Raw genomic sequence first — 23,253 nt, 5'->3', positions numbered from 1 at the left:
GGATTTTCTAAAGATCTAGAACAGGGCTTAGTGCTTGCTCATTTCCTTTGTAAGAAAACAAGAGGGAAACAGATGTAAAGGAGACCTTACTCTTCAAGGCACAAAGGTGAAGCTGTAAAATAAAAGCTAAAGGAAACAAATGCTTTCAAATCCAACTGTGGAGGATATAAACAAGGCCTCTGGGCTGGTCCGGGTAGTGGCAAAGTCATATGCAGAACACTAAGTAATCCCCACATTATTTACCGACAGTACCCCAACCATGGAACCAACTGGTTCTTTTGTGTGCTGGTACAAGGCTTGAACTCAGGGACTCTTGCTTGACTGGTACTCTATCACTTGAGGCACACCTCCATTTCTGGCTTTTTGCTGGCCAAATGGAGATAATCAGCCTCCTGGGTAGTAGTTAGGATTATAGTATGAGCAACCAGCACCTAGTCCAATTGGTTCTGGCCAGAAGCTAAAAACCGGAGGCCCAGATGTTTTAAAAATGCCAAGATATCACTAGGGCCCAATAAACTGGACCATATACAAAAGGGAGAGAAAGCCACTGCTGGTGGCTCATGCCTGTAATTCTAGCTACTCAGGAGGCTGAGATCCGAGGATTGCAGTTCAAAGCCAGACTGGGCAGGAAAGACAGTGAGACTCTTTATCTCCAATTAACCACCAGAAAACTGGAAGTGGTGCTGTGGCTCAAGTGGTAGTGCACTTGCCTTGAGCTGAAGAGCCCAGGGACAGCACCCAGGCCTAGAGTTCAAGGCCCAGGACCAACCAAAAAAAAAAAAAAAAAAAAAAGGGAGAGAAAAGCATTTGGAGTCACAGGGTAGTTGGATGCTGGTGGCTCATGTCTATAAATAGGTTTTTATTCTGGCTTAATTTAATATGAGTCTCCTATCTTTTTCCTTTCTCCCTGTCTCTTCCCATAACTCCCATAACTGGGGCTGGAACTCAGAGCCTCATGCTCTTGCTCAGTTTTCTTGTTCACAGCCTGTGTTCTACAGGTTGAGCCATGCCTTGCTTTGGCTTTTGGTTGGTTAACTGGGGATGGAGTCTCACAGATTTTTCTGCTCAGGCTGGCTTTGAATTGTGAGTCTTCAGGTCTCAGACTGCTGAATAGCTTGGATTACAGACACGAGTCACTAGTGCCTGGCTGGTTCTACCACTTATTAGTTGTATGACATGAATAGAAAATTAAAATTTTTAGTATTCATGTTCTCAGAGGTAAAATGAGAATAAAGCCAAACTTTTCAGAAGGTGGCAGATTAGTAGTGTAATGAATTTAAAAAGCACTCAACATCAAGCCTGGCTCACAGCAGATATTCAACAAATGATGGCTTGACATTTCTGATATTCAACAGTGATCAAGCAATGACATTCCACTGGTATCAGCTTTTAGTTCTGGACTTGGCTGTGCAACCACTTTACCTGTAAATTCAATGTCCACAAAAACCTTGATTAGCGCTTCTGCAAGTTGGGGTGCATATGAAAAGTTGCAGAATACACGTTTCCGGTGGAACACACTGGATACCAAGGGACTTGGGGTCTGATCGAGGTGAGGCATCACTGCTTCTAACACCTCAGCTAGCTTGGCCCTGAGGTGGGGATTCTTCATTCTGCAAGGAGGACAGAAAGCAAGATAAGCAGAAACGAACTCCCAAATGCACACTTCTGGCCTCTCCACAGGGGAGCTAACATGCCTTATCCTGCCATTACAAGAAAAAACAAGATCCACTGTGCAGTTTGAAGTTTGCCAATACTGGGGTGATGCAGGGTATACCATTTAACTCGAGGTGAGAGCTGAACAAGTTTGAGGGTGAGTACTTAAATCTCTATTTAATACTTAGCCACCCAATTTGTTTTTATAACAATGCATTATTATTATTATTGGCCAGTCCTGCAGTTTGAACTCTGGGCCTGGGCACTGTCTCTAAGCTCCTTTTGCTCAAGGCTAGTACTCTACCACTTGAGCCATAGCACCACTTTCAGCTTTTTCTTTGATTAAATGGATATAAGGTTCTCCCAGATTTTCCGGCCTGGGTTGGCTTTGAACTGTGATCCTCAGATCTCAGTTTCCTGAATAGCTAGGATTACAGCCATGAGCCACCAATGCCTGGCAACAATGCATTATTTACTTCATATTATTCTCTGACAGTTTCACTCAGGATAAAACTTGCTTTCCCAAGCTTTAATGAGATTAGGTTATAATTGTCATATGTTACTCAAATTTATTCCATGCCTACCTAGTCAAGACTTAGGGACTTATGACTTTTCCTTAGGTCTGCTTTTATCTACTTTTTATTGATATGGCTCAGGGAATTTTGGGTCATTCTCTCTTTCTTTGTGCTGGTAGTGGGGCCTTAGGTCTCGTTGTCATTCATCTTGTTTGCTTGTGACTGGTGTCCTGCCACTCGAGTCACACCTCCAGTCAAGTTTTTCAAATTTTTTGCTAGTTAATTGAAGATAAAAGACTTGCTCAGCTGGGAGTTGATGGTTCACACCTGTAATCCTAGCTACTCAGGAGGCTGAGGTCTGAGGATCGTGGCTCAAAGCCAGCCTGGGCAGAAAAGTCCCTGTGAGACTCTTATCTCCAATTAACCACCAGAAAACCAGAAATGGAGCAATAGCTCAAAGTGATGGAGTGCTAGCCTGAGCAAAAGTGCTCAGGGATAGTGCCCAGGCCTGAGTTCAAGCCCCACAACTGCCAAAAAGAAAAAAAGAAAAAAAAAAAGTTTCTCTGTTCTGCCCAGACTGACTTTGAATGGCAAGTCTTAGATCTCAGTCTCCTGAGTAGCTAGGATTATAGTCATGAGTCACCAAGACCTGCCTCATTCTCTTTACTGTGCAGCAAATGTGAACTTAAAAAAAAAAAGCCGCGGGGCTGGGAAGGTGGCTCAGTGGTAGAGCGCTTGCCTTGCAAGCCTGAGGCCCTGGGTTCGATTCCTCAGCACCATATAAGCAAAAAGAAAAAAAGCCGGAAGTGGCGCTGTGACTCAAGTGGTGGAGCGCTAGCCTTGAGCTGAAGAGCTGAGGGACAGTGCCCAGGCCCAGAGTTCAGGCCCCACAACTGGACCCAAAAAAAAAAAAAAAAAAAAAAAAAAAAAAAGCCGCAAGTGGCAGTGTGGCTCAAGTGGTAGAGCGCTAGCCTTGAGGTGAAGAGCTGAGGGACAGCGCCCAGGCCCAGAGTTCAAGCCCTATGACAGACAAAAAAAGAGTCTGTTTCCTTTGGTCTATGCACCAAAAAAGCTAGGGAAGCAATTCTAAAAGCCGTAATATATATTCTTTGCGAAAAAGGTCTAGAAGCTATGAGTTAGAGACTTAAGATTCGAAGTTACACTGACCTAAGTTAACTGCTCATGCACTTCAGACCAGCAAAAGCAAGCTCTGGCGTCACACAATTAATAGGAGAGCATTAGCACCAGCATGCCACTAGTAAGATTTCTGGCAATGTGGTAGCTATTTTAACCAGGGACTAGCAGTGTAATTCCCATGAAGGTATCTGATGTGCAGAGTCAAATTCTCTGTGGGCAAAGTCCTTTGCTTATTATGCCTCTCCACAATGGGATTTTTGACTGTCCATTGGGATGGTCAAGTGATTAATTAACATTAACGTAACTTCTGAAAAGCAACCCCTTATGATTCAGGCTTGTTTATCTCTTGGTTTAGAAGTCTTTTGAATGTTCTGCTGCTCCTAACCGGGACTCACGCTTTCAGCAACTCACCTTTCTATGCTTCCAGTGAAAATGGTGATGAAGTGGAGGACATGCTCCAGGGAGTCCGCAGATGTTTCCAAGATGTCATCAGCAAAGCGACGGAGAAAAATGAGGAAATCACCCAGGTTATCTGCAAAAAACTCTGAAAAGGAAAATATTTACTGACCACTGGTACTAAATATTTCCGTTTCTCCTGTTCTCCCTACTTGATGAAGTTTTAAAAAAATTTAAAGGTCTTAACCTACAGATAAGTAAATAAATGTAGAATCTCCTTTATAGGTATATCAAGTAAATATATGAACAGGAATGACCCAAACTATTGTTAACACACCACTTACATATTTTCCTAACTCAAGGCTAACCATAATTTAAGCAGTCCTTTAAGTATCTGAAGAGTTACAGATCAGGAGTTTTACATTAGAAGCTTATGGTGGCCAGCCTACACTTTCCTTCTTCCTCCTTCCCTTCTTTCTTTCTTTCTTTCTCTTTTTTGGCTAGTCCTGGGGCTTGAACTTAGGGCTTGAGCACTGTCTCTGAGCTTGTTGTTGCTCAAGGCTAGCACTCTACCACTTGAGCCATAGCACCACTTCCAGCTTTTTCTATGGTACTGAAGAACTGAACCCAGGGCTTCATGCATGCTAGGCAAGCACTCTACCACTAAGTCACATTCCCAGCCCCTGCTTGCTTTCTTTTTTTGAGACAGGGTTTTGCTGTGTAGCTCAGAATGGCTTAAATTTACATAGGTTAAGCTGGCCTCCAACTTTCGATCCTCCTGCCTCCACCTTCTGAGTGCTGGGATTATAGGTGTATACTACCATGCCTGGTTCTTCCTACATCTTTCTAGGGTAAAAGAAGTCACCCTGAAGTATACAGTGTAAGTGATGACATGTCATTTCAAAGATGTGATAATAAAAGCTTGCCGCTTCCATTTTGATGATTTGTACTGAGAGAAGCCAGATGCCATCTCATGAGTGGTACTAAGGAGATGACTGTGGCCTAGAAAAGAGGGTGCTGGCCCATTGTGCAAACAACTGAGGTCTGACCACATCCACATGACTGGCTTTGCAATTGGATCCTCCAGCCTTAGTTGAATCCTCAGATTCCTATATCCTTGATTGGTAGCCTGGCTGCAACCTGATAAGGTAAAACCACTAGCAAGTGCTCCTGACCCATGGAAACTGTGAGAGAATGTTTGTTTTAAGCTGCTATGTGTTAGATGATTTGTTATAGAGCAATATGTAGCAAACATAGCAAATAGCAAGAACATTTTGCCTGATTTGATGCATAGTATCTACTAATCCCTCACTACATACACATACAATCTCCTTTCTAGAAGGGTTAACTGATAGGAGACAATCTTTTCTTTAAAAAAGCTTAGAGAGAGTTAGACAGACAAATCTGTAACTTGAATGACAAACAATATCAATAAGAGAACAGCTCATGAAAACTCTGCCTGTTCTGCATCTTTTGATATGCACAGCATTGGGGAAACAAGTCCAAGGCCTCGTGTGGCCTCATACTTTGATTAGTAAATACTATATTATTTATGAGTTTGATTTGTTTCTCCAAAAACAATGGAAGGATAGTGAAGGAAGAGTATTTTGAGAATTACACTTCCAAGGTGACCCAGTTAAACTTAGATGGCTATAAATAGGAAGTTCCCATTGGAGAGCCTACTTACCTGGCACATAAGCCAAAGCACTGTAGCCATCTGGCAAAGGAAAAGTTAGTTCTATTGGCTGTGAGCCCTCATTGCCTATGGCTAGCTGAACCAGGAGAACAGCCATGGACACCTGCAAATTTAGGCAGTTTTGTAGCATCTGTGACTCAGTCATCGCCGTCTTGGTAGAAAGATAGATGGTCATCAGTCGTTCAAACTGCTCCCGGAGACTATCAGCAGCAGGGCTAGAACTCTGCTGAGCATCCCGCCAAGCTACTTGCAGCCGATGCAGATTTTGGTTGATTTTCACCATCTGATCATGCAACCTGCCCCCAAGGAAGCAAAAGAGACTGGGTCAGGGAGGCTCATTTAAGGACAGTCTATTATAAACTACTTCAGCAAAACATATCCTCATTTCTTTCTTTTGGGATTCTCTTCAAGGATGTAGGGAGTTGCAGGTACAATGACACAGAAAGTATTCCAATAGTTTCTGACAGGGAAGGTCAACAGCAATGGAAAATGTTACCAAGCATTCAAAACAAAGAAGCTAATCATAAATAGCAGTCTTCAGTGCCAGTGCAAAGAGCAGTAGCGTGGTTTAGCAGGGTGTAGCGTTGGATGTTACATAAAATATGCAAGTATTAAGCAAAGTGCAAGAAGCCCAGTACAAAGTAGGCCACAGTGTGATGGTCGTGTGTTGAAGGGGTGATAGGGATGGTTTGCAAATTAGGAGAAAACCAAGCAAATAAAAGGGACTCCAGATTAGTAATGACCACGTATCAGCTAGTTACCACCTGGGATGTGATCTAAGAGCAACTTCCAGGTCTCTACTGTGCAATATAAAATGAAATTATTCTTCACAATAGTTTGTCCAAATATTCTTTACCAGAAGAATTCAAAGCTATGGATAACTAAATCTACATGTCCAAAATCACTCAGTTAAAATCTCACAGTTAATGTTGAGGGTAACATATCAGGGAACTAGATAACATTCATTTTTGTGTCTGAATCTAGATTGTTAAACAGATTAAAAGATATGCTAACATCTATCTACTGTCTCACAATGTTAATCATGTCATTTAAAAACTAATAAAGACAAGTTTTTCAGTAATTTACTGTTTGAGCAAGTTTGGAGGGAAAATGCTATGTTAAGTATTCTGAAAAGACAAAAAATAAAACAAAACAAAATCTTAACAAGGTGCTAAAAAACTCTTTCCATGGACCTGAACTATGACTGAATTCCTATTTATTTCTCCTTATTTATACTGGTAATTATAAGCAGCAAAGTAAAAGGAAATCAAAAATCGTAAGATGACATGTGGCTGGCCAGGAACTCAACCTACTAGTTCTGAAATCTTCACACCTTACAGTCCTTTTTCTGGTAGGTACACAGATCTTCAGAGTGTGGCTGTACTGGTCTCATTGAAATCTTATATCAAAACTGTCTTAATGTTTGACAATTTTGTCTTTTACTACAAAGCAGAACCTTTTTTTTTTTTTAAGTCCTGGGCCTTGAACTTAGGGCCTAGGTGCTGTCTATAAGCTTTTCCACTCAAGGCTAGTGCTCTACCACTTGAGCTACAGTTCTGCTTCCTTTTTTTTTTTTTGGTTGGTTGTGGGGCTTGAACTCAAGAGCCTGGGCCCTATCCCTGAACTTTTATGCTCAAGGATAGTGCTCTACCACTCTGAACCATAGCTCCACTTCCAGTTTTCTGGTTATTAATTGGAGATAAGTGTCTCAAAAACTTTCCTGCCTGCCGGGCGCTGGTGGCTCACGCCTGTAATCCTAGCTACTCAGGAGGCTGAGATCTGAGGATCGCGGTTCAAAGCCAGCCCGGGCAGGAGAGACCGTGAGACTCCTATCTCCAATAAACCACCAGAAAACCGGAAGTGGTGCTGTAGCTCAAGTGGTAGAGCGCTCGCCTTGAGCTGAAGAGCTGAAGGACAGCGCCCAGGCCCAGAGTTCAAGCCCCACGGCCGACAAAAAAAAAAAAAAAAAAAAAAAAACTTTCCTGCCTGGGCTGTCATGAAACTGCGATTCTCAGATCTCATCCTTCTCAGTAGCTAAAATTATTGGCATAAGCCACTGGCACCTCGCTTCTACTTCCATCTTTTTGGTGGTTAATTGGAGATAAGAGCCTCATAAAACTTTTCTGAGCCGGGGGCCAGTGGCTCACGCCTATAATCCTAGCTACTCAGGAGGCTGAGATCTGAGGATCACCGTTCAAAATCAGTCTGGGCAGGAAAGTCCTAGAGACTCTCTTACCTACAATGAACCACCAGAAAACCAGAAATGGTGCTGTGGCCCAAGTGGTAGAGTACTAGCCCTGAGTTGAAGAGCTTAGAGATAGCACCCAGGCCCAGAGTTCAAGCCCCACAACTGACAAAACCAAAAAACTTTTCTGCCCGGATAGCTTCAAGCCTTGTTCCTCAGATCTCAAGTCTCCTGAGCAGGTGTGAGCCACCAGTGCCCAACTAAAACTTAAGTTTTAAAAAATTATGAGTAGAAAATAAAAATATGAGCAGGAAGTGAACTATAAAAGGAAAATAACTGAATTTTCCTAGATGAAAACAGAAGATGATTTGATGATTTCTAAAATGTCGAGAAAATATTAGCATATCCTTCATTTGATTCACATAAACATGAAGAAATAAATGCCTGATTGTCCCCTCCCCACCAGATTCCAGTTTAAGTCTTTATAGTAAGTCTCTAAGGCTCACTTTCAATCTGGTTGTCAATACAACTAAATATTGCTTTTCCAATGATAGCAAAAGAGTTACCTGTGAAATCCCAAATACAAGGTGTACTCTGTCAGGGCAAGGTTCTCTGTTACAAGGTTGTAGCTCTGTGGAAAATTTGGCTCCTGTACAGCTGGGATCAAACAGGTTTCTTTATCCAAGCCTGAAACAAGTTAAAAGGAATGGTGAATGGGTAGCCACAGACATCTACCTTGGTCTCCAAACTCCCCTTACTTTTGTTCAGCTTCTATATTGCTATCAAAATAAATCTTATTGTTTTCAAAATAAATCTTGTCACATTACTTCCTTACCTAATTACTTTTTTTTGGCTTCTTGTTGTCTACAGAAATAGTTAAGACCCCTTTGTATAACTGATACAATCACCAAAACTTAAAAGGAATAGATTTTTCTCATTGATAGGCAATTGACCACATATATATATTTTGTACTTTTCTGTACTTATTTGCTTTAGAGCAGGTATCATTTTTATTTTTGTGTGCCAGTCGTAGGGCTTGGACTCAGGGCCTAGGTGCTATCCCTCAGTTTTTTTTTTTTTTTGTCAGTCGTGGGGCTTGAACTCTGGGCCTGGGCGCTGTCCCTCAGCTCTTCAGCTCAAGGCGAGCACTCTACCACTTGAGCTACAGCGCCACTTCCGGTTTTCTGGTGGTTTTATTGGAGATAGGAGTCTCACGGTCTTTCCTGCCCGGGCTGGCTTTGAACTGCGATCCTCAGATCTCAGCCTCCTGAGTAGCTAGGATTACAGGCGTGAGCCACCAGCACCCGGCCCCTCAGCTTTTTTGCTTAAGGTTAGCACTTCACCACTTGAGCCACAGCTTCACCTCTGGCTTTTTGATGGTTATGGACTTTCTTGAGTGGGCTGGCTTGGAACTGACATCCTCAGATCTCAGTCTTCCGAGTAGCCAAGATTATAGTGTGAGCCACCTGTGCCTGGGTACGCATCACTTTTATAATTACCAGAGTCATAAAGTAGAAGTGATACATCAAAATTAGGAAGCAATTCATTCTGAGTGGTAGAAACATTAAGTCATTTTTCTTTTCACTTCTGCATACTGTTTAAGTTTTTTCCAGTCTGGTCCCAATCTTCTTCCTCTCCAGACCCATTTCCTCCTTACTATTCACCACTTATTCCTCATTTCCCTCTCATTCTAGCCACACTGAATTGCTCCTCATTCATCAGTCAACACTTTCCAGGTCTGCGTTTCTTACACTTGTTTTTCCCTTTGCATAAAGAGAGTCTCTTGCTCTTTTGCCTGGTAAAACCTAACTTGTCTTTCAAGATTTAGCTGTGACAACCTCCAGCTTCTCAGGAGTTGATTATGCACTTCTGGCTCTGTGCTCCTACAGCTTAGCAAGAAGGCGAATTATAACTATCTGTTAACATATTTGCCTTCTTTTCAGGTCTCGTTTTTTAAGATCTGTGAATGAATGCTCAAGCTGCCAAATCCAGAGAAGTCTCACTAGAGCATAACACTTGAAATCTGTCTTTGCTGGTGCTGGTAGCTTATGCCTGTAATCCAAGCTACTCATGAAGGTAATCCAGAGACTCAGATTTGAAGCCAGCCTGGGCAAAAGAGGTCCCAAGGTACCATCTTCAAAATAACCAGCCAGGTTGGAGGTGTGGCTATGAGCAAGCAAGCCAAGCAAGTGGGGGTAGGGGGTGGCTCGGAGTTCAAACCCAGTACTGGCAAAACAAAACTGTCTTAAAGAGACACAGACACACTTTGAGGAGCCCAGTTCCCCCTTATCTCTCATGTGTACATCTTTAGTTTTTTACACACACACACACACACACTTTGAGAAGCCCAGTTTCTCCCCACCCTACCTCTCATGTGTACATTTTTAGTTTTTCGTTCTTCATCATTCAACTCCTTCAGGGCACAGTAAGTGGGATTAAAGGTGAGGAGCCGGGAGGATCTGGGTTTGCAAAATGGCTGGCATAGCTTCAGAAGAGCAGCACCCAGATTCAGAAAGAAGGCATCCGAGGCATACATTTGGAAGAAGATTTCTGGCATCTGATTGGCCCAAATCTTGGTGCGGCCTGCATTTGCATGCAAACAGTTTCCAAGCCAGGATAAGATACAGTGCTTGGTTTCTGGAGAGAGCTGGAGTAAGTTCTTCAGCATCTGGTAGATCTTTTCATGGAACTGAGCCATGAACTGTTTAACCAGAAAATACAACCACAGAACATTCCAGTTTCACAATCCTAGTATTTTTTTTTTGATGTTCAAACTTTACCAGTTGGCAGTTTCTGAAAGTATGCTAATCCTAATCTTTCCCCTCATTCTCTTTGTGCCTCATCCCCCAGACTGGATTAAAAAAAAAGGTATGGGCTCTTAGGAATTTTTTTTAAGCTACTGTTAAACTGAAGACAACAGGGGGTCATTAGCTTTTTTTGTCAAGCATTAGATAGTAAATATTTTCTGGCTCTGCTTGTTACATGGTCTTGGCAGCAATTATCCAACATTACTGTTATAGCATGAAATCAAGCCATACACAATATGGACATGGCTGTTCAATAAAACTTTTTTTTTGCGGGGGAGGGGTGGGGTGGGGTGGGGTGGGGTGGGGGGTGGGTCCTGGTCATGGGGCCTGAACTCTGGGCCTGGGCGCTGTCCCTCAGCTCTTCAGCTCAAGGCTAGCACTCTACCACTTGAGCCACAGCACCACTTCTGGCTTTTTTCTTTTTGCTTATGTGGTGCTGAGGAATCGAACCCAGGGCCTCATGCATGCAAGGCAAGCACTCTACCACTGAGCCACCTTCCCAGCCCCATAAAACTTTATTTACAAAAACAGGTGGCAGGCTGGATTTGGCTACTGCTATGGTTTGTCAACACCTGCTTGACAGAGTTGTGATAATTAAATAGTGAATGAGATACTTAAAATGTCCCCAGTTTACCCACTTAGATGCCTCATGGTGGTCTGCCTCTATTAAAATTTTGTTAAAAGGTCCAAGCAGAAAGGGCATAGTTGGTGGGAAGATAGAAGAAGATAAAAAAAGGTTCATAAGCTCAGCCAAACACTTTTAGGAGCTAAGTGATAAGAATGGTTTGGTAAGAAATGTGGGGGTTGAGGGGACGTAGCAGTACTACCGCACAGAGCAAGACAAGAGTTGCAATAACCTGCTTTCACCCCAAGGCAAATTCCCGTGTACTCCTACCAAATGCCACAAGAGGGCCTTTCCTTATATTGGTACAGCAAAAGCCAATAAGACCAATCTGCTTTCCAAAAGAGGCTTAGGTAACCTAAACTGGACATGGTTCATGAGGAAATGACTTAACCTACAATCTGGGACTAGGATACCCTAGGAAACAGTTCCACCTGATGGATGTTGGCCTCCTGCACTTTGATCTCCTGAGGACTGGAACGAGATGGGTTCAGGAAGTAGCCATGATTTTCTACCACACCCGGAGTCTTTAACAAGCAGGAGATACTGAGAATGACTCCCAGTAAGGTCTTCTGATACATCTGCCCATTGTTAAGGTCCTTGGGCTGAATGTATTCTACAAAAACCTGTAAGACAAGACAAGTTCCCCTTAATCATCTGTATGGCAAGATAAAAGTGCAAGGGATGCAAGGCCTCCAAGAATTCAGTATATATATATGTATATGTATATATAAAAAACAACCAATCCATCTTTCTCTTGTTTTGTAGGTAATGATATTGAGCCCTGGGAGCACGGAAGTATGAAATGTTAAGTCACAAGTTCAATGAACATAGACTACTTTCAGACTTACCTTAGCCATATCCTTTTGCCTAGTGAAATACAGAAGAATATCCAGATATGCATACAAGAGGATCTGGCAGAGCTCCAGATCTTTTATCCGGTTCAATAAAATATCGAACACTGGAATCATAACTTCAGGAAATGTTCGAACTTCCTCATCCAACAGTAATGCTTCAATGACTTCTTCTAGAAATTCAGTTACATCTTCAAAATCTAACCCAAGACAAAAGAGAGAAAGGAGGGGCTGGGAAGGTGGCTCAGTGGTAGAGTGCTTGCCTTGCATGCATGAGGCCCTGGGTTCGATTCCTCAGCATCACATAAACAGAAAAGGCTGGAAGTGGGGCTGACACTCAAGTGGTAGAGCACTAGCCTTTAGCTAGAGCTGAGGGACAGTGCCCAGGTCCAGAATTCAGGCCCCACGACTGACCAAAGAAAAAAAAAAGAAAAAAAAAAGAGGCCACTGGAATATTTTTATACATTAGCACACTTCCTCCCCCCACCCTTTCTTCTTGAGGTGCTGGTGACCAAAGCCAGGACCTTGTGCATCCCAGGAAATTGCACCACCGGTGAGTTACAGCCCTAGCACCATTTACTGGCTCTATTAGTCCTATTTTTGGTATTTAAGTCAAAGATCAAGATATGTGAGCTGTCCTCCTTTATTTATACCATAACCATAATGGCTCTGAAACTTTCTAATGAAATGAAGAGGAATTTGAAATTTGGAAAGATCTTATGTACTCACGGGCTCCTTGGATGGCTTCTAACATCAAATCTATCAGTTGCTCATGGATGTTTTGGTCAACATAGATCTCTGGGGTGAGAAGAACCGTTCGGGTATTAGACACAGTGAGGTTCCTACACTGCACTGCAAAGGGCAACAGATTCTCTGGAACTTTGGTAATCTGCAAACAACATGAAGACAGGGAAGAGTACACCTTCTAGGACCAGAACAAGGGTCGACACAACAAACAATGGGAAAGACAAGATGTCCCAAAACAATACTGGTTTCTTGCAGATGCTTGAAAATTTACAACAGATTCATTCTTTGGCTTAAGAAATCACTTGTTGAAATTCTAGACTGGAAGTGCCAAGCTTAGCCTACTCTATACTTGTAGTGTAAATGGTTTAATCAGATCTTTTAAAAATATTTTAGGGCTGGGAAGGTGGTTCAGTGGTAGAGTGCTTGACATGCAGGCATGAGGCCCTGGGTTTGATTCCTCAGCACCACATAAACAGAAAAAGCTGCAAGTGGTGCTGTGGCTCAAGTGGTAGAGTGCTAGCCTTGAGATGAAGAGCTGAGGAACAGTGCCCAGGCCCAGAGTTCAAGCCCCATATCTGACCAAAAAAACAAAAACAAAAACAAAAAAATTAAAGTTATATTTTAAAAATAAGTGTTTTTTTTTTAATTGCTCCTGGGGCTTCAACCCAAGCCTGGATGCTGTCCCTGAGCTTTTGTGCTCAAGGACAGTGCTCTACCACTCTGAGCCACAGCTCCATTTCTGTTTTGGGGGTGGTTAATTGGAGATAAGAGTCTCACAGACTGTTCGGCCCAGACTAGCTTTGAAATGCAACCCTTAGGTCTCGATCTCCTGAGTAGCTAGGATTACAGGTGAGAGCCACCAGCCCAGCTTAATGGGGTGATTTCTAAAGTGGTTTAAGGAGAGAATAGGAGGGGCTGGGATTGTGGCTTAGAGGTAGAGAGCTTGCCTAGCATGCATGAAGCCCTGGGTTCAATTCCTCAGTACTACATAGGCAGAAAAGGCCGGAAGTGGCACTGTGGCTCAAGTGGTAGAATAGTAGCCTTGAGCAAAAGCAGCACAGGGACAGTGCCAAAGTGCTGAGTTCAAGCCCCAGGACTGGCAGGAGAGGGAGAGGGAGGATAGAAAAAGAATATGAATAGGAGGCAGGAGGTTAGCTGAGATGGACTCCAAGCCACAGAAATAGGATCACATCTTTAGAAGTCAGTTTAGAGTGCCTCTAATACCCAGTTCCACACCGTGAGGAGGATAAATGTATATAGTATCACATACACGTACAGTGATCCAATTCAGTTACATGCCAATTTGGTCACATCCAAGGGACAATATAGTATTTAATAGGGATTATTCCTTTACCTCTTCCTTAGCTCTTTGGAAGCAGGAGTAAAGGTAACGAAAGATGTGCCTTTCCCCTGCATCTCGATCAGCAGAGAGATTTAATGTTGTAGAAGAAGTCATGTTAATCAAGTGGTTTCCTGGATCTTGAAGTAATAACCGAGCAAAGATGGCCTATTAAGAAAAACAAATAAAAACACTATACTATTGCAAAATTAACCTTTAGAACTAAGAGGTAAAAAAGTAATTTTGATATGGGTTATTCTAAGAATCATAGACTTGATTTACAGGGAAGGGAAAAATATTAGAAAATAACTTTATAAAGAAAATTGTGCATTGGGCACCGGTGGCTCACTCCTATAAGCCTAGCTACTCAGAAGTCTGAGATCTGAGGATTGTGGTTCAAAGCCAGCTGGGGCAGCGAAGTCCATGAGACTCATCTCCAATTAACCACCAGAAAACTCGAAGTGGAGGTATGGCTCAAAGTGGCAGAGCGCTAGCCTTGAGCAAAAGAAGTCAGGTACAGCACCCAGGCCCTGAGTTCAAGCCCTATGACCAAACCAAACCAAACCAAAAACTGTGTGGTATAGCCTCACCACAGAGTAGGCATTAAAAGATTACTTGACTGGCACTGAGAATCAGTGGTTTATGTATGAAATTTATTATTTTGTGTGATTATTGGGTTTATAAAAGCTCTCTTACATGTGTAAAGTTAAACTCCCAAGTTGTCAAGTATCTTTTCCTGCTATTTTCTTCGCCTATAATACTGATTGAACCCAAGGCCTTGCAACGGTAGACAGCACTCTTATCACTTGAGCCAATCCTTTATTTTGTTTTTGAGATAGGACTTTGTTAACTTTGCCTAAGCTGGCTTTGAATCTTCCTGTTTCTGCCTACTCTAAACCTGACTATCAACTTTCATTCCTGTAGTGTGCACCAGGTGTCTGAAGAGTGCAGTGCAATGTCCTCCAAAGGCCAGTGTGGTGCGATTGGAAAGTGGTGGAAATCAAGACCTGGGCCTAGTGGAAGGTCCTTTTTTTTTTTTTTTTTTTTTGCCAGTCCTGGGGCTTCAACTCAGCACTTGGGCACTCTCCCTGAGCTTCTTTTGCTCAAGGCTAGCACTCTACCATTGAGCCACAGTGCCACTTCCAGCTGTTTCTGTTTATGTGGTACTGAGAAATTGAACCCAGGGCTTCATGCATAAAAGGCAAGTGCTCTACCACTAAGCCTCATTCCTAGCCCTAATAGATATATTTTTTATTGTAAAGACACTGTACAGAGGGGTTACAGTTACATGAATAAGGTAATGAGTATATTTCCTATTGAGCATTGTTAACCCCACCTTTGTTTTTCCCCTACCATCCCTTCCCTCCCCACTTCCCCAACTCCTCCCTTCTGGAAGGTCCTTAAGTCATCAGAGGTGATCCCTTGAAAGGACTGTGGTCTTCCTTGTCTAGTAATATAAGTGATTTACTTTACTACATTCTCCCATTGTGATGTATTATCTTTCCACAGTCCAAAACAATGGAGCCAATGTATCATGGACACTGGGGACAAAACAAACTTTTTACTAATACAGTATTTTTTTGATTTGATTTCTTTTCTCTCCCCTCCTCTCCCTCTCCCTTCCTTCCTTCCTTCCTTTCTTTTTGGGTGAGGAGCTTGAACTCAGGTACAGTCCCTGAGCTTTTCTGCTCTACCACTTTGAGCCACAGTATCACTTCCAGTTTTCGGGTGGTTAATTGGAGATAAGAGTCTCATGGAATTTCTTGTCCCGGTGGCTTTGAATCATGATCCTCAGATCTCAGCCTCCCTACTAGCTAAGACTGCAGGCCTGAGCCACCAGTGCCAGGCCTGTTTTGATTTCTGAAAGTATATAAGCAACAACAACAAAAATGGCAGTAGTCCTAAAGAATTTAAGAGCTTAGTAGGGAGAGATAAGAGAGCTATGTAGAAAGGCCAGACATGAGATAGAAAGTGTTGATTCCTATAAGAGATCACGATAGTGAGACACTTGGAGGAAAGAGCAATAATTTTTATCTGGCAAGCTTTGATGGCCTTTTAAATGGTTCTTAAATAACAGGTAGATTTGGACATATGGCCAGAGTAGACAAGGAGACTGTAAGAGAGGATCACTGTAAATGATGGTAGAGATGAGGGTAATTGAGATCATGGTTGGAGGGCAGTGAAGAGGATTCAGCTGCATGGCTTGTTTTTTACTGAGGACATGATAGAAATATAAGAATGGTACCTGTTCAATATTGCTCATATCAAGCCAGTCTTGATCTTCCAGCTCCAATGCCATTTCTTCCAAATACACACAACGGCTGGGGATCCCATTGCCACTTTTCAAGCTTGGATCACCTGGGAAACAGTTTTAATCTGACAGGTTAAGGATGATGCTCCTGGTTTTGTGCAGGTCTTGTTTTACATACAAAGCCTTGCTATGTTGTCTAGGATGGCCTTGAGTTCCTTAAAGCTCAAGTGATCCTTAGTCTTCCCAGTAGCTAGGACTATAAATGGTCACAACTGTACCCAAGTCTAGACAACTGATCTTGACAGAATTTCTCTTTGCTCAGGTATGATTACAGGGACCTTGATTCACAAAGCAGCATATAGCCCCAACACCCAACTTAAAAACACAGGTTTTGTTATGGTCATTCATGACATTTGAAGAGTAATTCCCATGATTTGGGTGTGGTAGTGTACATCTATTCCCAGCTATGAAGGAGACATAAATGGAGGACTGTGGCCCAAGGCTGGCAAGGGCAAAAAGCTGAAAAGTAACTAAAAGCAAAAGGGGTGGGCATGCTCAAATGATAGAGTACCTAAGTTCAAACCCCAGGGTTGTTTTTGTTTGTTTGTTTTTTGTTTTTTTTAAGTAAACTGTAGAGATCAGTACTAATTTTGGGGTTTAATTATGATATGGCACAGAAGAAAAACACACTGATACCCCTTCAGGCTCCACTCTAAGAAGAAAATGGGCTTGGCTATTGTTTTCACTTTGTTTTTAAGTAGTAAAAGTCAGTAATTTATATGGCCAGTGGGTATCAAACATGACTAGAGTTTTAGATCTATTTTCAGGTCATACCAAGAGCTTTACTGAAATACAGACCCTGTGTTCCCGGGAGTTCAGTGGACTAGATTTGTTTCACCATTGGATGCAACAGGTTTCTAAGTGCCAAGAGTCTCTAGACTAAGTTCAAACCCAAGTCCAAGCAGAAGGGTAGAATAATCAATAGATTGGCTATACGCCTATGACTCACTGTTGTCCAGAGTAATGAGGAAGATCCTCTGGATCATGTGATTGATGTTGAGTTGTTCACATATTTCTTGATGTGATCGGAACGAGCGGCTGATCTCAGCCACAGAGTAATCAAATTCATCCAGGCTCTCTGACACACTATTATCCGAGTCATCTGGGCTAGCTGGGAGTTCATCTGTCAGAAAAGGTAAGCTATTAGACATTACATTTCCTTCTTGTAGAGAGAATCAAGTGTACTGACCACAATGACAAATGCTGAGAATAAGTTTCGATGTAAAACAAACTAATCTAATTAATGGTCAGGTAAATCAAATATAGGATTCTGAAATCCCTGGCTATAACTTTTACCACACTCTCATTAATCTTTCTTACTTTCCCCATTTCCATCCCTATGCTGAAGTAGTTCAATTTTGTGTTGGGTTTTTTGCACATACTGTGTGATTTAAGTAGCTACTTAAATTCCATGTTTGTTATTAACTGATCAACACTAGGATTTTTCAGTTTTTTAATGATTTATATAATAATAAATTGGATGTAACTCTTTGTTCACTTGTATAAATATTGAAGATACTTTATTAGCATATATTAGCTGTACAAGGAGGGTTTCCATAGTATCATATTTATATATATGCATACAATGTACTCCTTCAACTTCACCCTCTCCACTCTTCCTTATGCCCTCCTCTACCTTTAAGACAATTTTAAGCCAGGCGCCAGTGGCTCACGCCTGTAATCCCAGCTACTCAGGAGGCTGAGATCTGAGGATCGTGGTTCAAAGCCAGCCTGGGCAGGAAAGTCCGTGAAACTCTTTTTTTTTTTTTTTTTTTTTTTTTGGGTCCGGTTGTGGGGCCTGAACTCTGGGCCTGGGTGCTGTCCCTCAGCTCTTCAACTCAAGGCTAGCGCTCTACCACTTGAGCCACAGCACCACTTCCAGCTTTTTTATTATGTGGTGCTGAGGAATTGAACCCAGGGTCTCAGGCATGCAAGGCAAGCCCTCTACCACTGAGCCACCTTCCCAGCCCCCGTGAAACTCTTATCTCCAATAAACCACCAGAAAACTGGAAGTGGCACTGTAGCTCAAGTGGTAGCCTTGAGCTGAAGAGCTGAGGGACAGTGCCCAAGCCCAGAGTTCAAGCCCCACAACCAACAAACAAACAAAAAAAAAAAAAGAAAAAAGACTATTTTAACTGATCTCATTGTTTGCTTTTCCCACTTATATGACTATTTCTAAAGGATAAATTCAGGGAAGCAGAAATTGCTGGCTGAAAGAGCTCAAATATTTAGAGCATTAATACATACTACCAAGTTGCCCTTAGAGATTCTCTGACTTATGTGCCTCCCCATGAATCTTATAAAGCTCATAGAAAAGAAATGATCTAACTAGTGTATGAATGAACAATTCTCTATGATTAGTGAGACTAGGTTTAAGTTGTTTGTCACATCTTTTGTTCCTCTTTTTTCCTCCCTAGTTTACTTTTTTATTAATTGAATCTTCATTGTCTCTCAAAATGTTGTGACTGTAAAAGTTGTTCTATTTACTACAAGCCAAATGTGAATTTCTATGTGCCTTTCTGACCACTCTGGTGACAGAATGGTTATTCTGAAAGTCCAGGCAAAACTCCCAGAAGTAAGAGTGGCTTTGGAGTGGTGGGTTTAGTAAAACGAAGCTCAGTATGGGAGGCAAAGGTCATGGCAAAGTATTAACAGCTGGTGGCAAACAGGCTGGATCTGGTGGCATGATAAACAGAGTAAACAACCAAAGATGATGCGTGAGCTGCCAAAATAGTAACAGGAAGACATGTGCCTTGTTCCCACTGCTGGTGCTTGCAATACACTCAACTTGACCAGCCTTCTGTAAGCTCACAGCCAGGGCCAGGGTCAGCACTGCATTTATTTTCCTCTGGCTTCATCTGTCATTCTCTCTACCATATGTTTTCCTTGACTTTACCTCCTTTTTTATTAAATTCTAACCACAAAGCAAGGCTACAGCTGAACTGTGCCTCTAAATGTTTCTCGGAAATAAAGGAAAAAAATCCAAATATTTCACTTAAAAAAAAAATAAACCTATTACACTGCTGGTGGGAATGTACACTCATACAACCACTTTGGAAAGCAGTCTGGAGGGTCCTTAGAAAGCTAAAGATTGACCTCCCTTACGACCCAGTCATACCACTTCTAGGCATCTACCCTGAACAACAGGAACCAATATACAAAGACACATGCACCTCCATGTTTATTGCAGCACTGTTCGCAATAGCTAGGATATGGAAACAACCTAGATGCCCCACCACAGATGAATGGATCCAAAAATTGTGGTATCTATACACAATGGAATATTATGCAGCCATTAGAAATGACAAAATAATGGCATTTGCAGGGAAATGGATGGAGCTAGAAGGAATCATGTTGAGCGAGGTAAGCCAAGAACGAAGAGACAAACAGTATATGGTCTCCCTGATAAGTGGATGATGAATCCAAAATGTTAGGTGATATGACAAAACTAACAGGACTTAAGAAACAAAGAACTCCCACTCATCTGATTGAACCACTACTAAATATCCCCATGCTGCTGATCACATATATGGTATATAACATATGAGCACCGTTATATATTACAGACTGTGATAGACAATTTGCTCCAGGAAAGTTAGAATGAACTTATGACTTTAAATGAGCATCATTATTCCACAATACTGTGAATTTCCGGAAATTAAGTAATCACTTAATCACGATAAAAAAAAAAAAGAACCTTGGGGAAGGGAGGGAGGGAGGGGATGGTAGGGGGAAAACAATGGAGGGGGTAACAATGTTCAAGAGGAAGTGGAAGTGTACTCATTACCTCACTCATGTAACTGTAACCCTCTGTATAGTATCTCTACAATAAAAAAATTAAAAAAAAATAAAAATAAAAAAATAAACCACAACTACAACCCATAATTATTCCTTTTGGAAACTGGAAAAAGGGATCAATTTCTAGTCTGAATGATTGTGAATGTCCTCAGGATTAATATGTATGACAACCGTCAGCCTAATTCTTTTAGTCTGTGACTTGTTAAGAGGAAGGTGGATTTGATCTTAAATGTGATCCCAGATGAGGATTAGTTATCGAGAGAAGTTTTTCTTTTCTTTTTCTTTCTTTTTTTTTTTGGTTGGTCGTGGGCCTGGGCGCTGTCCCTCAGCTCTTCAGCTCAAGGCAAGCGCTCTACCACTTGAGCTACAGTGCCACTTCCGGTTTTCTGGTGGTTTATTGGAGATAGGAGTCTCCCGGTCTCTCGTGCCCGGGCTGGCTTTGAACCGCGATCCTCAGATCTCAGCCTCCTGAGTAGCTAGGATTACAGGCGTGAGCCACCAGCGCCCGGCTCTCCTTTTCATATTAAAGCTACACATTAGGATCTTAGAAGTCACTTCTAGCAGCAGTAAGCTACAAGAGGGAATGCAGCAAAATGAAATAAACACTTCCTCCAAGAGGACCTCTGAAATGCTATGCTTAGGAATAAATCTCTTTTGTCAGATAGCAAAGCTTTCATCATTGTTCCTTTGACATCTGCTTTCTACAACTGCATGCAGAATGTTTTTCACACCTATACTCACCTATGTTAACAAGATAATTAACTTAAAAATCACTAAGTGAGGGCTGGGAAGGTGGCTCAGTGGTAGAGCGCTTGCCTTGCATGCATGAGGCCCTGGGTTTGATTCCTCAGCACCACATAAGCAAAAAAAAAAAAAAGCTAGAAGTGGCTCTGTGGCTCAAGTGGTAGAGCACTAGCCTTGAGCTGAAGAGCTGAGGGATAGGGCCCAGGCCCAGAGTTCAGGCCCCTCGACCAGACCCCTCCCCCCCCCCAAAAAAAAAAAAATCACTAAGTGAAGCCAGGTACTGGTAGCTCATGCCTGTAATCCTAGCTACTCAGAAGGCTGAGTTCTGAGGATCATGGTCAAAGCAACCTGGGCAGGGAAAGTCTGCGAGACTCTTATCTCCAATAAACTATTCACAAAAAGCCGGAAGTTGTGCTGTGGCTCAAGTGATAGAGCACTCTCCTTGAACACAAAGAGGCTCAGGGACAGTGCCAGGCTCCAAGTTCAAGCCCCAGGATTGGGGGAAAAAACACTAAGTGATTGACAGCTTTGTACAACTGGCATCTGTTTCTAGGGAACCACCTGTTATCTGGTCTCTTTCTGTGCAAAAGGGAGGACAGAAGAGGAAAAGGCCCCCAAACAAATCTAACAATAAAAGCCAAAAGTAAACCAACTTCTGCCCTGAACAAGCAGACAGAAAACAAACAAACAAGTCAAACTGCCCAAAATTTATATTCCATTGCAATTAAGTTCTTAAGAATATTTAATTTGGGGAGTCTCCATTCTAGGTCATGTCATCTGCTACTATTGGCTCTTCCACTTACCAGATTGCTGCTTCAGCTGCTCTTTTTGGATTGCGGCAAACTGCTTGGCATCGGCCAGGGAGCCAAAAAGAGCAGCAAAGGGATTACTTGAGATGTTGTTGTTATTCTCCTGGTCTGTCATTTCACTTTAAGATATCCTCCATCCAGACCTAAGGGGAGGGGCTATGCAAATCACAGGCATTAGAGTCAAAAAGGTAGGCAATATAATTCTGATTATATGTGAGGCAGTTTCTTTTCCAATATAATGCATTTTAAAAAGCTTAGGCTTAAGACAGTTAGGTACGTAGAAATAATAATGAAACAGCTAACATAGTGAGGTACACAGCAATAGTAAGACGAACTATGAATTCCCATAAGTCTCTAAGCTGGCAAACTGACTAGTTTTCATTCATGTGAGGACAACAAGGTGGCCCCTGCTCAGTGTAGACTGAAGCTGGGACTTCCTTAGCTACACAAAACCTCTTAGACCAGAAGCAGGTTTGCTGTGCACTGTATGTTGTGGGCTGTTTAAATATATTAAGCACTCTATTTGTAGGCTTAAAACTACTGATACTTCTTCAACCAAAAAAGTTCGGCAAAAATACTGTTACTTCATCAACTAAAATCTTCACTTGAGTCTATCTAAATGTCACTGCTTATCTATTTTTTCATAATACCCAAGAAATAAATTCCAATTGTCAGATGTATTAACATGAAAAAAAAAATACATATCAAAGCTATTTAGAGGAGTTGACTGAGCCTGAATTTATTTGCATCTTCTAATTACATTTCCTCATTCAAGGCCAAGTGCACTCAGGAGCCAATTTCAGGAGCAGAGTTCCCTGAAGGTCTTCCTGAATGTTTAAGGCCCATAGAAGAAAACTCCAACCCTGAACAAGGCAGGAAGAGACATAGGGTATGAACGCTCTACTTACACGGATATCAGACTGCTTTAAGGATGGGAACCTTAGATAGAGGTGGACAGTCAGGCATCAGAGTGCATGCCTACAACCCCATCACTTGGGAGGCTGGGGCAGAAGATCACAAGTGTGAAACCAGCATGGGACTACAGAGCAAAACCGTCTCAAAAACACCAAAAATACCGCCCCCCCCAAAAAAAAAAAGTGTAGAGGAATATAAGAAAAGTAAAACCTGTTTTTTGTTTTTGTTTGTTATGGGGCTTGAACTCTGGGTCTGGGCACTGTCCCTCAGCTCTTCGGCGTAAGGCTAGCACTCTACCACTTGAGCCACAGCGCCACTTCTGGTTTCCTGGTGGTTTATTGGAGATAAGAGTCTCATGGATTTTCCTGCCCAGGCTGACTGACCTCAGCCTCCTAAGGAGCTAGGATTACAGGCATGAACCACTGGCACCCAGCTCCTTTGTTATTTTTCTACACCTGAGTGAGCTAAGAGAGTTAATGAGCTGTAGTGACTTAGGCAGAAGCCTAGTCCTCTGTCAACATGGTTTAGAGTTTAATTACTTCAAGGAACTGAACCATTAAATGTTGCTCTGTAGATTTTATTTTATTAGGCTTGGTTACCAAACTTAATGGCAGAAAAAAAGATAATGTGTTTAGTTTGGAATTAACTATCCTTGAGGGCTTTCCCCCATATAACCACTGCTTAATCATCACCTCTAATTTATGTAGAGACAACCTGAATTGCTT

The 23,253-nt window shown here is 42.1% G+C and overlaps 1 protein-coding gene across 1 annotated transcript in view; it reads right to left on the bottom strand.

The window, feature by feature from the left end:
- Window positions 1–23,253, bottom strand: part of LOC138838984 (ubiquitin conjugation factor E4 A-like) — a 39,266-nt gene that overhangs the window by 12,123 nt on the left and 3,890 nt on the right. The window contains exons 2-13 of the mRNA XM_070038584.1: window positions 21,608–21,769; window positions 17,212–17,385; window positions 16,197–16,309; window positions 13,967–14,119; window positions 12,595–12,754; window positions 11,863–12,065; window positions 11,446–11,637; window positions 9,950–10,283; window positions 8,149–8,269; window positions 5,389–5,693; window positions 3,717–3,849; window positions 1,423–1,610 (exon numbers count right to left, since the gene is read on the bottom strand). Of these exons, the coding sequence (XP_069894685.1) occupies window positions 1,423–1,610; window positions 3,717–3,849; window positions 5,389–5,693; window positions 8,149–8,269; window positions 9,950–10,283; window positions 11,446–11,637; window positions 11,863–12,065; window positions 12,595–12,754; window positions 13,967–14,119; window positions 16,197–16,309; window positions 17,212–17,385; window positions 21,608–21,728 (2,197 nt within the window). The 5' untranslated portion in view covers window positions 21,729–21,769. The remainder of the gene's footprint in view (window positions 1–1,422; window positions 1,611–3,716; window positions 3,850–5,388; window positions 5,694–8,148; window positions 8,270–9,949; window positions 10,284–11,445; window positions 11,638–11,862; window positions 12,066–12,594; window positions 12,755–13,966; window positions 14,120–16,196; window positions 16,310–17,211; window positions 17,386–21,607; window positions 21,770–23,253) is intronic.

This window comes from Dipodomys merriami, unplaced genomic scaffold (assembly GCF_024711535.1).
Source record: "Dipodomys merriami isolate MVZ:Mamm:240054 unplaced genomic scaffold, mDipMer1.0.p SCAF_29, whole genome shotgun sequence".
NCBI lineage: Eukaryota > Metazoa > Chordata > Mammalia > Rodentia > Heteromyidae > Dipodomys > Dipodomys merriami.
The sequence above is the reverse complement of the archived record's forward strand: the minus strand, read 5'-3'. Positions and strand labels throughout refer to the sequence as shown.